The sequence below is a fragment of the Oryza sativa genome, chromosome 1, assembly GCF_034140825.1.
Source record: "Oryza sativa Japonica Group chromosome 1, ASM3414082v1".
Lineage (NCBI taxonomy): Eukaryota > Viridiplantae > Streptophyta > Magnoliopsida > Poales > Poaceae > Oryza > Oryza sativa.
The window spans coordinates 6,923,030-6,934,691 of NC_089035.1; the positions used below are offsets into that span (position 1 = coordinate 6,923,030).

At 41.9% G+C, this 11,662-nt stretch overlaps 2 protein-coding genes across 2 annotated transcripts; both read right to left on the reverse strand.

Annotated features, from left to right (window-relative positions):
• Nucleotides 1-143: 143 nt before the first annotated feature.
• Nucleotides 144-2,572, reverse strand: LOC107275880 (3-methyl-2-oxobutanoate hydroxymethyltransferase 2, mitochondrial). Its single transcript, XM_015790329.3, has 5 exons — nucleotides 1,939-2,572; nucleotides 1,635-1,841; nucleotides 1,394-1,540; nucleotides 849-899; nucleotides 144-734 (listed from the first exon to the last, which is right to left on the reverse strand). Exons 1-5 carry the CDS (start codon nucleotides 2,464-2,466, stop codon nucleotides 468-470), a joined length of 1,200 nt encoding a protein of 399 aa, XP_015645815.1. The 5' UTR covers nucleotides 2,467-2,572; the 3' UTR covers nucleotides 144-467.
• A 7,032-nt stretch (nucleotides 2,573-9,604) lies between these two features.
• Nucleotides 9,605-11,163, reverse strand: LOC4326740 (late embryogenesis abundant protein Lea14-A). The gene has a single exon (XM_015769594.3). The coding sequence runs from the start codon at nucleotides 10,152-10,154 to the stop codon at nucleotides 9,699-9,701; it is 456 nt and encodes a 151-aa protein (XP_015625080.1). The 5' UTR covers nucleotides 10,155-11,163; the 3' UTR covers nucleotides 9,605-9,698.
• Nucleotides 11,164-11,662: the final 499 nt, after the last annotated feature.

The following is an 11,662-nucleotide window of genomic DNA, read 5'->3' on the forward strand; positions in this document are numbered from 1 at the left end:
TCTAGGCCATCAAAGTGAACATTCATTAAAGTCATTTTTTCTAATATCTTTTTTTTTTGCGGGATCTAATATAATTTTATAAACATGCGACTATCTTATAAAAAAGTAGGAGTACTACTTTGCTACAAATTTTGCTGAACACATTCCAAAACCACAACAATAGCATACGATGAACTTATTACAGAATACATAATTATAACTTTGTCACCAATGGAATCTACTATCTGATAGGTTTGAGTGCACTCCCCATACATACTTCATGCATACAACACTCACGTTATACTTCACAAAAAATAAGAAATCCCCATGCATCCATGGTCAAATACACCTAAAGAAGATCATAACACTTGATGGGTCTTCACTCTTCAGATTCAGATTCAGCTTCATTCAGCAACCAAATCATTTATTTATTTTGCGATAAATCAAACCATATTGCTATTCATCCATTGCTAGCTAGCTAGGAACAATCAAGCATAGACCTTGAGCTGCGGCGTTCCATTTATCTCTTTCTCATCTGTATATTCAACAGCATCGGCTGCAGCATCAGCAGCCACATTCAGGCCCTTCATCTTCAGCGCATTCAGAAAGGCATCAACATCTGTGGCAGCTAGTTTGTAGGGCGTGTGACTAGGACCCGGAAAAGACTGGGTTTCCACCTCTTGCTTGTACTTTGATAGAGCTCTGTTAATCACGTCCCCAATGTTACCATACTGTTTACAGAATTTTGGCGAGACCTGCAGATGTAGTCAGGTATAGAGTAAGAAGTTCAGTACTATGAGCTCAAAGAGCAAAATCGTAACGGGTAAAAAATGGTTTAGGTCGGATCAGTAAAAGAAGGTGGCATTTACCTTGGCATGACTTGTTTGGAACGTCCCTAACAAGTCGTGGTAGACTAAGACCTGCGGTAGAAATTCAAATATGTTGATATGAGACTTAATGTTTTTCTTTTTACTTTTATATTAAAACGAAACTTTGTACTGGGTGTTTAAAAAAAATGTTGATATAAGTGTCTGAATTATAGTTTTCGTTGGGCCCTGTTCAGCAACACGACGCTGCAGCCGGCTATGGCGGTAGCTGTGCTGTAGCAGTAGCAACCGTATAAGCAGTGTGATTTTGTTTATAAAAAAAAGCAGTGTGATTTGTGCTGTTGATACTGTAGTTGCTACAGCTGTGCAACCGTATCAATGTCCTCCGAAGATGTCCATTATGCATAACCACGTAAGTGATTATTGGTAGATGTAGATTCTTTTTTAATAAAAAAAATTGTGATATTTTGTTAGTTGTTGTGCACCGAGAATATATACAAAGCTTGTGTACATATAATACGTTCCTCTTTTCGAAAACTTGAGAAAGTAAAGAATGGCAACCGGCTCTGCTCGAATAATGGACGAACCTGCCCGCTGCAGAATGGCCCGGCGCCGATGCCAATGGTCGGGATTGTCAGTGCCGAAGTCGCCGCCGCCGCCACCGGAGCCGGCACGCACTCCAGCACGACGGCGAAGCAGCCGGCCTCCTGCAACGCGAGCGCCGCCTCCACGACCTGCGTGTGCGCAATCAACCAGATCGATGATCAGTAGCTAGCACACGCTCGCCGCCGCGCCGTGCCCCGCCGCGCGCGACGCGTTCACACGCACCTTGACGGCGCTCTCGACCGTCTTCCCCTGTGGCCGGAACCCGCCGAGCGCGCTGACGGACTGCGGCGTGAGCCCGATGTGCCCCATCACGGCGATCCCGGCGTCCACGATGGCCCTCGCCGCGCTGATCCTCGACGGCGCGCTCCCTTCCAGCTTGATTGAATTCACGCCGCCTTCCTTCATCACCCTCACCGCCGAGCCGACAGCCTACGATACGTACGTGTCAGTTAATTTCAGTACATGTGTGCTGCTCGTCGTCGAGCTAATCAATGGCGTGGCGTCCGCGTCTAGAATCTAGATTTACCTGTGCGGTGGAGGCCTCGTAGCTGCCGAACGGGAGGTCGCCGACGAGGAACGTCCTGGCCGCGCCGCGCGCCACGGCGCGGCAGTGCTCGATCATGAGGTCGAGGGAGATGGGGAGGGTGTTGTCGTGGCCGTGCGCGACCATGGCGGCGGAGTCGCCGACGAGGCAGATGTCGAACCCGGCGGCGTCGACGTGCACCCCGGACGGGTAGTCGTAGGCGGTCACCATGCTGATCGGCTCCCCGCGCCGGTGCTTCCCGCGGAGCGTCGCCAGCGTCACGCGCCGCGCCGCAGCAGACGACGCCGCCTGTTGTGCGCCGCCGCCGCCGCCGTAGATGGCCGGCTCCGCCGCCCCGTTGCTCATCGCCCGCCGCGCCACGAGCCTATGCGGCGGCGCCGGCGGCGACCCACCCGTGCGCGTGCACCGCAGTTGGCGGGAGAGCGACGGGGCGACGACGCTGCTGCTTGGCGGGAACACGGCGGTGGTGTCCAGGAGAATTCTTGGGGTTAGGAGGCGGGAGAAAGACATGTCGGCTATTCGGGAGCCCGGATGCCTAGTGGGCTACTGGTAAGCTTAGGTCTTTGGATTTCAGCTGCAGTTTGGTGACCTTGATTTGCAAAGGCACACGAATATATATATATATATATATATATATATATATATATATATATATATATATATATATATATATATATATATATATATATATATATATATATATATATATATATATAGCAAAAGTACTCCTGGTCTAGAATGTGTCAATAATTTGAGCTCGCGTGATCCACGTCAAGAAAACTAAAATTTTATAGAGGCGTGGGAAGTGCTGGGGTTATATGATGTCGAGGCCGTTCATTTTGCTGCTCCCTCCGTTTTATATTATAAGTCGTTTGAATTTTTTTCTAGTCAAACTTCTTTAAGTTTGATCAAATTTATAGAAAAATATAGTATTATTTTCAACATAAAATAAACATATTACCAAACTATATTCAATATTAGATTTAATGAAACAGTTTTTATATTTTAAATGTTGTTAAGTTTTTCTATAAACTTGATAAAACTTAAAAAAAATTGGCTAGAAAAAAGTCAAACGAGTTATAATATGAAACAGAGTGAGTATTTACCAATCGACTAAAAGTTTCTGAAAAGTTAAATCGACTTTTAACCCTAGTGGAGGCATTGAGCCATCGTGCATGGTGTGCAGCTGAGGGGGAAGGAAAATGGAAGACACTACTACAAAATGGACTTTTTCTGACATACATTTTAAGTTTTCTTAAACAGCCAATGCTACCGCCAACGATCAATGGCCAGTGAAAATATACCATTTTCGCTTATGGCCCTAGATACCATTATGATTTGAAAATGATGATAGCTGGATGTGTTTGATCATTTAAATCGGGTCGGCATCAACAAAAGAGAAATATGGATGTGCCTTCATCCCATATAATTTCAAAAATTAAGTGGAATCATCAAGATTGGTATGAAAATACAATCCCTAAGAGTAAGGGTCACTTATGTGCTTACCTAGGTTTTATCTTATGGAAAAATAGTCACTCCTAGATTTTCCTACCAAATGCTGCATAGTTATTTTGCTTTTAACAAGATGCTTGTATTTGGCAAATTATTAGATCTTTTGCCCCTAAGGATTTCTTAGGTATGCCATCATCATGTTCCCCTTTCAAATCCTCTTCGACTTGACATGATGAGAATTGTCCTCACCGTTAGCTCTACTCTATGTTGTTTTCCAACAAAGAGAAATTTATGATGATTGGATCTAGTTGTCCAGAGGTTAAGGGAAAGGCAAAAGGGGTAAGGTCAAGGGAGAAGAAAAAGAAGTTGTGGGCATAGGTCAAGTGGGGAAACTCTAATCATCCCTTAAGAGGATATCCTCTCATTTTTACATATCTCTTAAAAAGTCATCAAAAAATTTGAAAAAAAAGTAAGATAGATCAGTATGTGATATATCACTCCATAAACATACATGTTCAAATTCAACTTATACAAGTAGAAACAAAAATATCAAATTTGACTATGAAATACGTAATTCATGGTCAAATTTGTTATTTTTGTTTCAAATTTTATAGGTCAAAATTTAACTTGCATGTTTGTGCAAAGATATATCATATAATGATCTATATTAACAATTATTGACAAATTTTTTTGATGATATTTTAAACGTTATGTACAAAACGAGTGGATGTCCCCTCGAGGGAAAAAAAAGTCCATCTCCGGTCAAGTGTGAAGAAAAGTTGGGCAAAAGGGGACATGGCGAGGCAACGAAGACTAACTAATATTATAGGTCAGGAGAGAAGAAAAGGAAGCGAGGGTAAAAGGTTATCTCACAAAGCGGTGGTAATGAGGCTTTGGCTTAGCGAATTGACCAATGAAAGAGAAGATTCGCCGCTTGAAAAGAGCAGTGACGTTCTTAGGGCAAGTATTATAAGCCTCTACACACTTGTCCTCAGGTTCCATGTAAGCTCACGTGATGACGTGGAAGAGATATATGAAAGGTGTGAGAGAAGGTGCCACCTCTCATGCAAGGGGCAATCTCTACACAAACTCCAAGAGAGATGAGAACAAGAGACCAATGAATTGATAGGAAACAAATAAAGTAAATTAATATGATGTATTGGGGCAAATGTGTTAGAGGTAATTTGTTTTATATATATTGTCTCTTATAATTAATGAGTTGATGATGTGAACTAAATTTCACATCCACTATAAAACTTCCCCTTACTGGTTATCGATGAGGTTGGGATGCTCAGTGGTGCCACCTTCCATGCAAAGGTGGACAGTTACTCGTACTTCACGCGCTCGATCCATCACCCTTAAAAGTTAAAGCTTGTAATATTATAGGCTTTGTTCATTGGTTGTGAGCTAGTTTAGAAGCATAACTAGGTTATCTTACGAATAAAATGTAGTGGCATCAACGACGCAATTAGATTTCATATGGATAATTTCTAGGTGTCCAAACAATCATCAGACAAATAATCAATTTAGCTTTTTTTTAAAAAAAGATCGTTTTTCTCTTATTGTTGAGTACTACTTTCTCTATTCTAAAATAAATAAGTGTAGATTTGTATTGTTTGTGTTTAACGTTTGAACGTTCTGCACCTACGGCTCTACTTATTTTGGGATGGGACGGAGGCAGTATTTGGTTGGTGACATGGTTGGAGCCCGTAGCCCAAGCTGTGATCGCATCGATCACTGTTCTAGCAAATAATGGAGCGCCAGCTGAGACTCATATCGTCCCATTCCAGGAAAAAAATAGTGGTAGCAGGCCAGTTCCCATCGTTTTGTTCGAAAAGAAGAGTTCACATCAGATCTGATCTTCACTTGTCCGGGAATAATCCATGAGACCATGCTGACTCGACATCTCCAAATCAAGCAAGGCAATCAGATTCCAGGTCATTACTATACTTGCTTCCCTTTCCATCTTTAACAAGAAATATTTTTTTAATGATCAGTCGGGACGCGTGCAAACATGGACAGCTAACTAACCCCTCGTGGTGATAACTGACAGGACTCTGAAACTTTGAGATTGAGCTCGATGCATTATAGCAACAAGCCAAAATGTTTTTACTTAATTACTCCAAATTTCGCCGTAAAAATCGCAGACGCTTGTTTAGTTTAGCGTGACATGGACAAATTAATTAGATCGTGTCAGCAATGACATATATATTTGACATGCAGTGGGAAACCTACCCCTACAACTGGTAAATATTTGGAGCGAAGATTAATACGGATCCGACCTGACCTGTCGATCGTCATGAGAGATCCCGGGTAGCTGGCCTGTTCACGTCACGCGTTTCATGCAGCGCAACGTGGAGATCAGGCGCATGCAGATACCGATCGGATTACTTAAGTGCAAATTAGATGCGTGTCTAGTGTGTGTTGATTCGAGTTGGTGAATGATACTATATGGTGCAAATGTATCCTAGTCGAACTCAGGCGAAGGCAGCTATGGACAGTGGAGAGTGGACTCTGTCGGGTGGCGGAGAGATACTGAAGGCACGTGGGTTTCGTGTGGGGTACTGGGGTTATTTTTGCTCTCATAGATGGCCACTAGCTATATAGTCTTGTTCTTTTATTTATGGACATGATTAAGATGGTGTTGTATGTTAGATTGTCATAACCAGCGATCAGGTTACTACTAGTACACTTAACAGTGTATGTTTATTTTTCATCTTATAAAGTTTTCTCTTAAATTACTCATCTGATTTACGATCCGATTACATCATTGTGTTCGTAACAATTAAATTTTTATAACAAGATCTTACATTATTATATTTTTTATGAAAAGTTACAAATTACTTTTATAATATATCTAAATAACTTTTAGATTTTATTAAATTACTTCTTGGTCATATAAAATTAAATTCAATAAAACCTAAAAATAATTTACATATATTATAAAAAATTTACATATATTATAAAAGTAACTTGTCACGACATCAAAAGTAAATCTATTATGGGGGATAAAAACATAAGTCTATCTAGAAATTAAATTTAATCAACATATTATAAAACTAACCTATAAAGTACACTGATCATGCACTGAATATCTAAAAAGTAGTTTAATAAAATATAATATATATATATATATATATATATATATATATATATATATATATATATGATAAAAATAACTAATATATATAATAATAGTAATTTACAACATAAATATTTTTCATCATAATATAGTCTTGTAAGATTTTGTTATAAAGATTTAATTGCAATGAATATAATAGTGTAATCGAATTATAGATCGGATAAGTAATTTAAAAGAGAATTCTATAAGAAGAAAGAAAGGCATGCATTGTTGGGTGTACTGGTAGCAACTAGACATGATAGACGTGTATTAGTAGTTCTCTTACGTATGTGTCCGTCGCTCTTTAATTAAGACTAAACCGAAAGTGTTATCGGTTTAGATTTTACCTTTGCTTATCATAGTTGTTGCCTGGTAATTTAACTATTTAACATTTTTACGTTTGATGATTAGTTAAATATCTTTTTTAGGTTTGCACTTAAGAATTTACCATTGGAGAGAGAAGATTTTGTAATATTTTACCACTTTCTGCACTGTGTAGCACCACACATGCATGCCAGCATGGACAGGCACATGAAATGACCAATCTACCCTGCTAGCAATTGGTTGTGGTATAGGCTGAATCAGGAACGGTATTAGGATAAAATTGCTTTCGCAAAATCTATGGCAGAGGTATGGATGTTGTTCACTGTTTATGAGGTGGCCATTGAAGATTCGAGCGACAACCTGCTCAATTGGTGGTCCTTGTATGAAAGATCAAGTACCTCCAAGTCGGACAACGAATCAATATTTGAAGAAATAGATCCACTGGATGGTTGTGACTAAGATTAAGAGCGGTATTTAATTTGGCTGGCATTGTTGGCATGGTGCTACAGAGATTTAGCTTGATTAAAAAAGTTAATGAACTGATGTAACCGGAATGGTGCCATTGATCTTGTCGCCTTGCAAATTTAAAATGGGAAGATTGGACAGGTTGCCGATTTCTCTCGTTATTTCTCCAGTTAATGAATTATGACTAAGATGCACATGTTTGCTAGCTAGCATGGGTAGATTAGTCATTTTTTTGCGTAGGTTCCATGTTGGCATGCACATGTACCGGCCGTGGCACTCTACAGTGAAAAAAAGTGAAAAAAAATTACAAAAGCTTCTCTCTCCAATGGTAAATTCATAAGTGTAAACCTAAAAAGGTATTTGGCTAATTACCAAACGGAAAAGTAGCAAATAATTAAATTTTCCGCTGCCTCTCTAGTTTTGCTCTGCGGACATGATTAGTAAAAAAACTAATGAAACGATAAAGATGTGTGAGTTCTTTTACAGTGCTATAAAAGTGCTCCCAGCCCCACCGTTTCGCGTATTACTAGTACCTACGGAGACTATCAACGCAACCGAAACTTTTGGTTTCAAATTCCAACTGATTATAATTTGAAATGAGTATAAACATGCAACAAAGTAAGTTTTCTGTACTTGAAAGAGAAAAAATAGATTTTAAGGTTATTGGGTGCCCTTGCATGAAACGCAAAGCGTGCAAATATACTTAGAAAGTTCAAATTATTTTCGAACTTCCATTATGACCGGAAAGTAAAATGCCAGATAAATTTGAAATTTTACAATTAGTTTTCTTATTATATTACGAAATTTCAATGCTCAGGTTAGGAACATACTTCTCTTTTTTTTAGTGCAATATTTACCATCAATAGACAATAATAAACACTAATTAATAAATGTTCATCCTACTACCCTCCGGTTCCGTACTTGTAACGCTTAGTACGAGTTTGAGATTAATTAAATAATTAAACTTCTGACCATCCGTAATTTCTAAAATACTTCAAACTTAAATATCAACTACTCTAATCTCACATTAAGTTTATTTTTACAAAAGGTGAATTTATTTTATTTTAGAGTAAAAGTTTTACTTTTTATATATTATAATCGAGCGTAACTCAAGTGCTTAAATGGTTAGATTTCTTATGATAGAACTTGCTCAGTGATTGGTCGGATTTAACATGAGCCCCTATTTAATAATATGAGTGTTCCTATTTACGATTAGTTATTTTTTTAACAGTCGATTGTGATAACTTTGTCTATGTTCGTTAATCTTAAAATAGGATTGTCTAATCTTTCGAAAGTGCACATAGCGATATGATGTGCATTTATAAACATAAGTGCGCGAGCGTGTGTGTTGTAAGCGTTTATTTTTCTACTTTGTTTGCAGAAAAAATATTTGGAATTTCGAAAACATATGGCATATTTAGAGGAGCTCCTGTCAGTTGAGAAGCGACAGTTATAAAATGTAGAATTAAAAGACAAAAGCTGAAAAAGTTTAGTTAATACTTACTCCGTCCAAAACGATCATCATATATATTTATTCACTAAGACCAATAATAATTTAAATCGCATTAACTAAGACACCATACACACATTCTCCTAAAAAAATCGATAAAACACCATGCCAATTATACATCCTAAAAAAATCGATAAAACACCATGCCAATTATACATCCTAGCACATATATATATATTCTCCTATGATGTATTAATTGTATTACAATAAAATTCGTGTCCATTAATTATATTTCGATAAAATCCGTTTTCAATATGGTTACATGATGATCAATTTAAAAAAATTTAAATTCTATCATATAATGATTAATCTGTGAAAAAATTTAAATTCTATCATATAATGATCAATCTGTGAAGAAGGAAGTACAATCCGGCTTTTCCAGATCCTCTTAAAACTAGAGGCTAACAGCTTCTCAAATAACAGCTTTTCTCATAATATTGAGCTCCTCTAAATAACTCCGAACCTCTCTCAAATCCCAATCGCATGAGCGGCATGGGTACACCGCAGCACGGCAGGGCGAGCGCGCTCATGGGCGATCGTGCCGTTGCCGGGCGCGTCGTTTGCTCGTGAGCCTCGTGGCCTGGTGGAACGCATGTGGGCAATATGGCGCGAGCCTTTAAGGAGCGATCTCACCAAATCGCCGCGGTTGACTAATTACTTGATTTAGCCGCCTATGGCCCCCGGCCCGCGCGTCGGCACGCATATGGACATATGGCGCCGTAGCATAACGTCCACACATAAACGTACGTTACAGACACCGCGCATACGATTCGCGATTAACCAACCACTCGTGTTCTTTATTATTACTCCAGAAGTCTGGAAATACACAAGTTCTCGTACACTCGGCCCGTACGTGTGCACGATGCCGATTTAGAAGACGTCGGAGAGGGTGGGGAGCTTGAGCTCGCCGGACTTGGTGAGCGGCAGGGTGAAGTTGCCGAGGATGGGGAGGTCGACGGTGAGGCCGACCCTCATCTCGTAGTCGATGTCCCAGTCCCTGCCGGCGTCCCTGGCGAGGCTCACCAGGAAGTCGTACGGCACCTTCACCGGGATGTCCAGCCGCGTGGTGTCGCCGGCGGTGAGCGACCCCGGGTCGGGCATCGTCCCCGACGCCACCTCCCTCCCGGCGCTCTTCAGCGAGTAGCTCACCTCGCAGATCGGGATGGAGTGGGAGTAGGGGTTGCGCACGTCCACGCGCCCCGCGAGGGTGGCGCCGCCGCGGCCCACGCTCTGGAACGACAGCTCGGCCAGCTCCGCCTCCGGCTTCTCCACCCGCGCCACCTTGTCCGCCACGAACCCCTTCGCCTTGTCCACCAGCTGCGCCATTGTTTCTTGCCCTGATTCTGATTTGGTTGATCGATCGCTCTCGGTTAATCTGTCGTCGTCGCTGTACTGTGTTAGGAGTGGGATCGCTCGTCGTCGTACGTGCTAAATACAGGCGAGCCGGAGCTTCTGGCGGCCGACACGTCCGTGGGGTGCGTGGTGGAACGCGTGTCGACGCTGCAGGGCTCCGTCGCTAACCGCTCGACGAGTGTACTCGCGTCATCAGTTTTTCAGTGTTTTTCTCGCGAGAAGACGACTTCTGCTTGGACAGTTGGAGCGTCTCGTGGAAGAAAATTACATAGGACTGAAGTCCTACACTCATCTAAAGGACTTCGTCCCCTTACGTGACAAGTGTCCATTACGAATCTCAAAGAGACAACCTCTCTCCCCTCTAATCCCCATTCTTCTTCCTCCGCTCGGTGAGGCATCCCTCGAACCCGACCAAAGCGGGCGCGACGGCGAGTGGCTTCGGGCTCATGGATGACTGTCGGGAGAGTGCGACGATGACATCGTGCTCAACTGCCGCTGCCAGTCGGCTTGCATCATGTTTGCTGTAGCGTGTGAACTCCGTTGGTCCGCTCCACAATATGTATTCGGGAGTTGATGTACACCAAGCCTCTTGATGAGAAAGCAGACAACGATGTGATTTTCCAAGGTTCACTGTCCAAAAGAATCATCAAATGCTCGGATAAATTCAATCACCATTAATAATTAGCACTTAGCAGTAATGGAGATTGAAAGCAACGAGCAAAATCTAAGTGTTCACCATTAGTCACCATCGAATTGTCAATTGGCTGGGTGAGTGTTGCCGCTCGACACCGGCGGCCGCCACCGCGTGCGTTGGTCGTGCGTAAGCTCTACTTGGTCGTGTTGAGGAAGAACGGCAGAACACAGGAGATTGGGGAGATAGGAAGAAGACAGAGGCTGCCTACTTTGAGATTCGTAGTGGACAGGTGTCATATGTAGAGGGACGAGGTCTTTCGGAGGACTGTAGGACCTCAGTCTTGTGTAATTTTCTTCCGCGTCTCGTACCTGCTAGTACTAGTATGACTATGCTCGTGTGCTAATGTGCTATGCTTTCTGGGCTAGGCTTAAACACGTGCCTAGTTTTGTGCCATGGGCTCCGGCCCGGTAGCTTAGATGGTGACTAGGCTGGAAATAAAAAGTTGTGACTAGCACGCTTGGCTCGTTTTTTAAAATGGAATAAGTTCACATTTGGTCCCTCTATTTGTCGTCCAGTCCGATTTTCATCCCTCGGTCGCAAAACCAGGTATGACGGGTCCCTCAACTTACAAAACCGTGCAAAAGAGGTCTCTCAGCAGTATTGTGCCCGGTTTTGGATGACGTGGCGCCTACGTGGCTCCCTTTGTCTTGGTCCTCGTCCCACGTGGCATTGACGTGGCGCTTACGTGGCAATTGGATCTCAGGAAATAATAAAAAATGTGGGACCCACAAGTCAGCTACACAAAAATAATAAGAAAAGGTGGGGCATATGTGGTCCCACATGTCAG

Excerpts from the sequence above, each read along its gene's own strand:
- LOC4326740 (XM_015769594.3), bottom strand. The coding sequence starts at position 10,154 with ATGGCGCAGCTGGTGGACAAGGCGAAGGGGTTCGTGGCGGACAAGGTG.
- LOC107275880 (XM_015790329.3), bottom strand. The coding sequence starts at position 2,466 with ATGTCTTTCTCCCGCCTCCTAACCCCAAGAATTCTCCTGGACACCACC. Across the intron at positions 1,541-1,634 it reads CGGTCGAGAGCGCCGTCAAG|GTCGTGGAGGCGGCGCTCGC; the intron begins GTGCGTGTGAAC and ends GCGCACACGCAG. Across the intron at positions 900-1,393 it reads GGCCATTCTGCAGCGGGCAG|GTCTTAGTCTACCACGACTT; the intron begins GTTCGTCCATTA and ends TTTCTACCGCAG.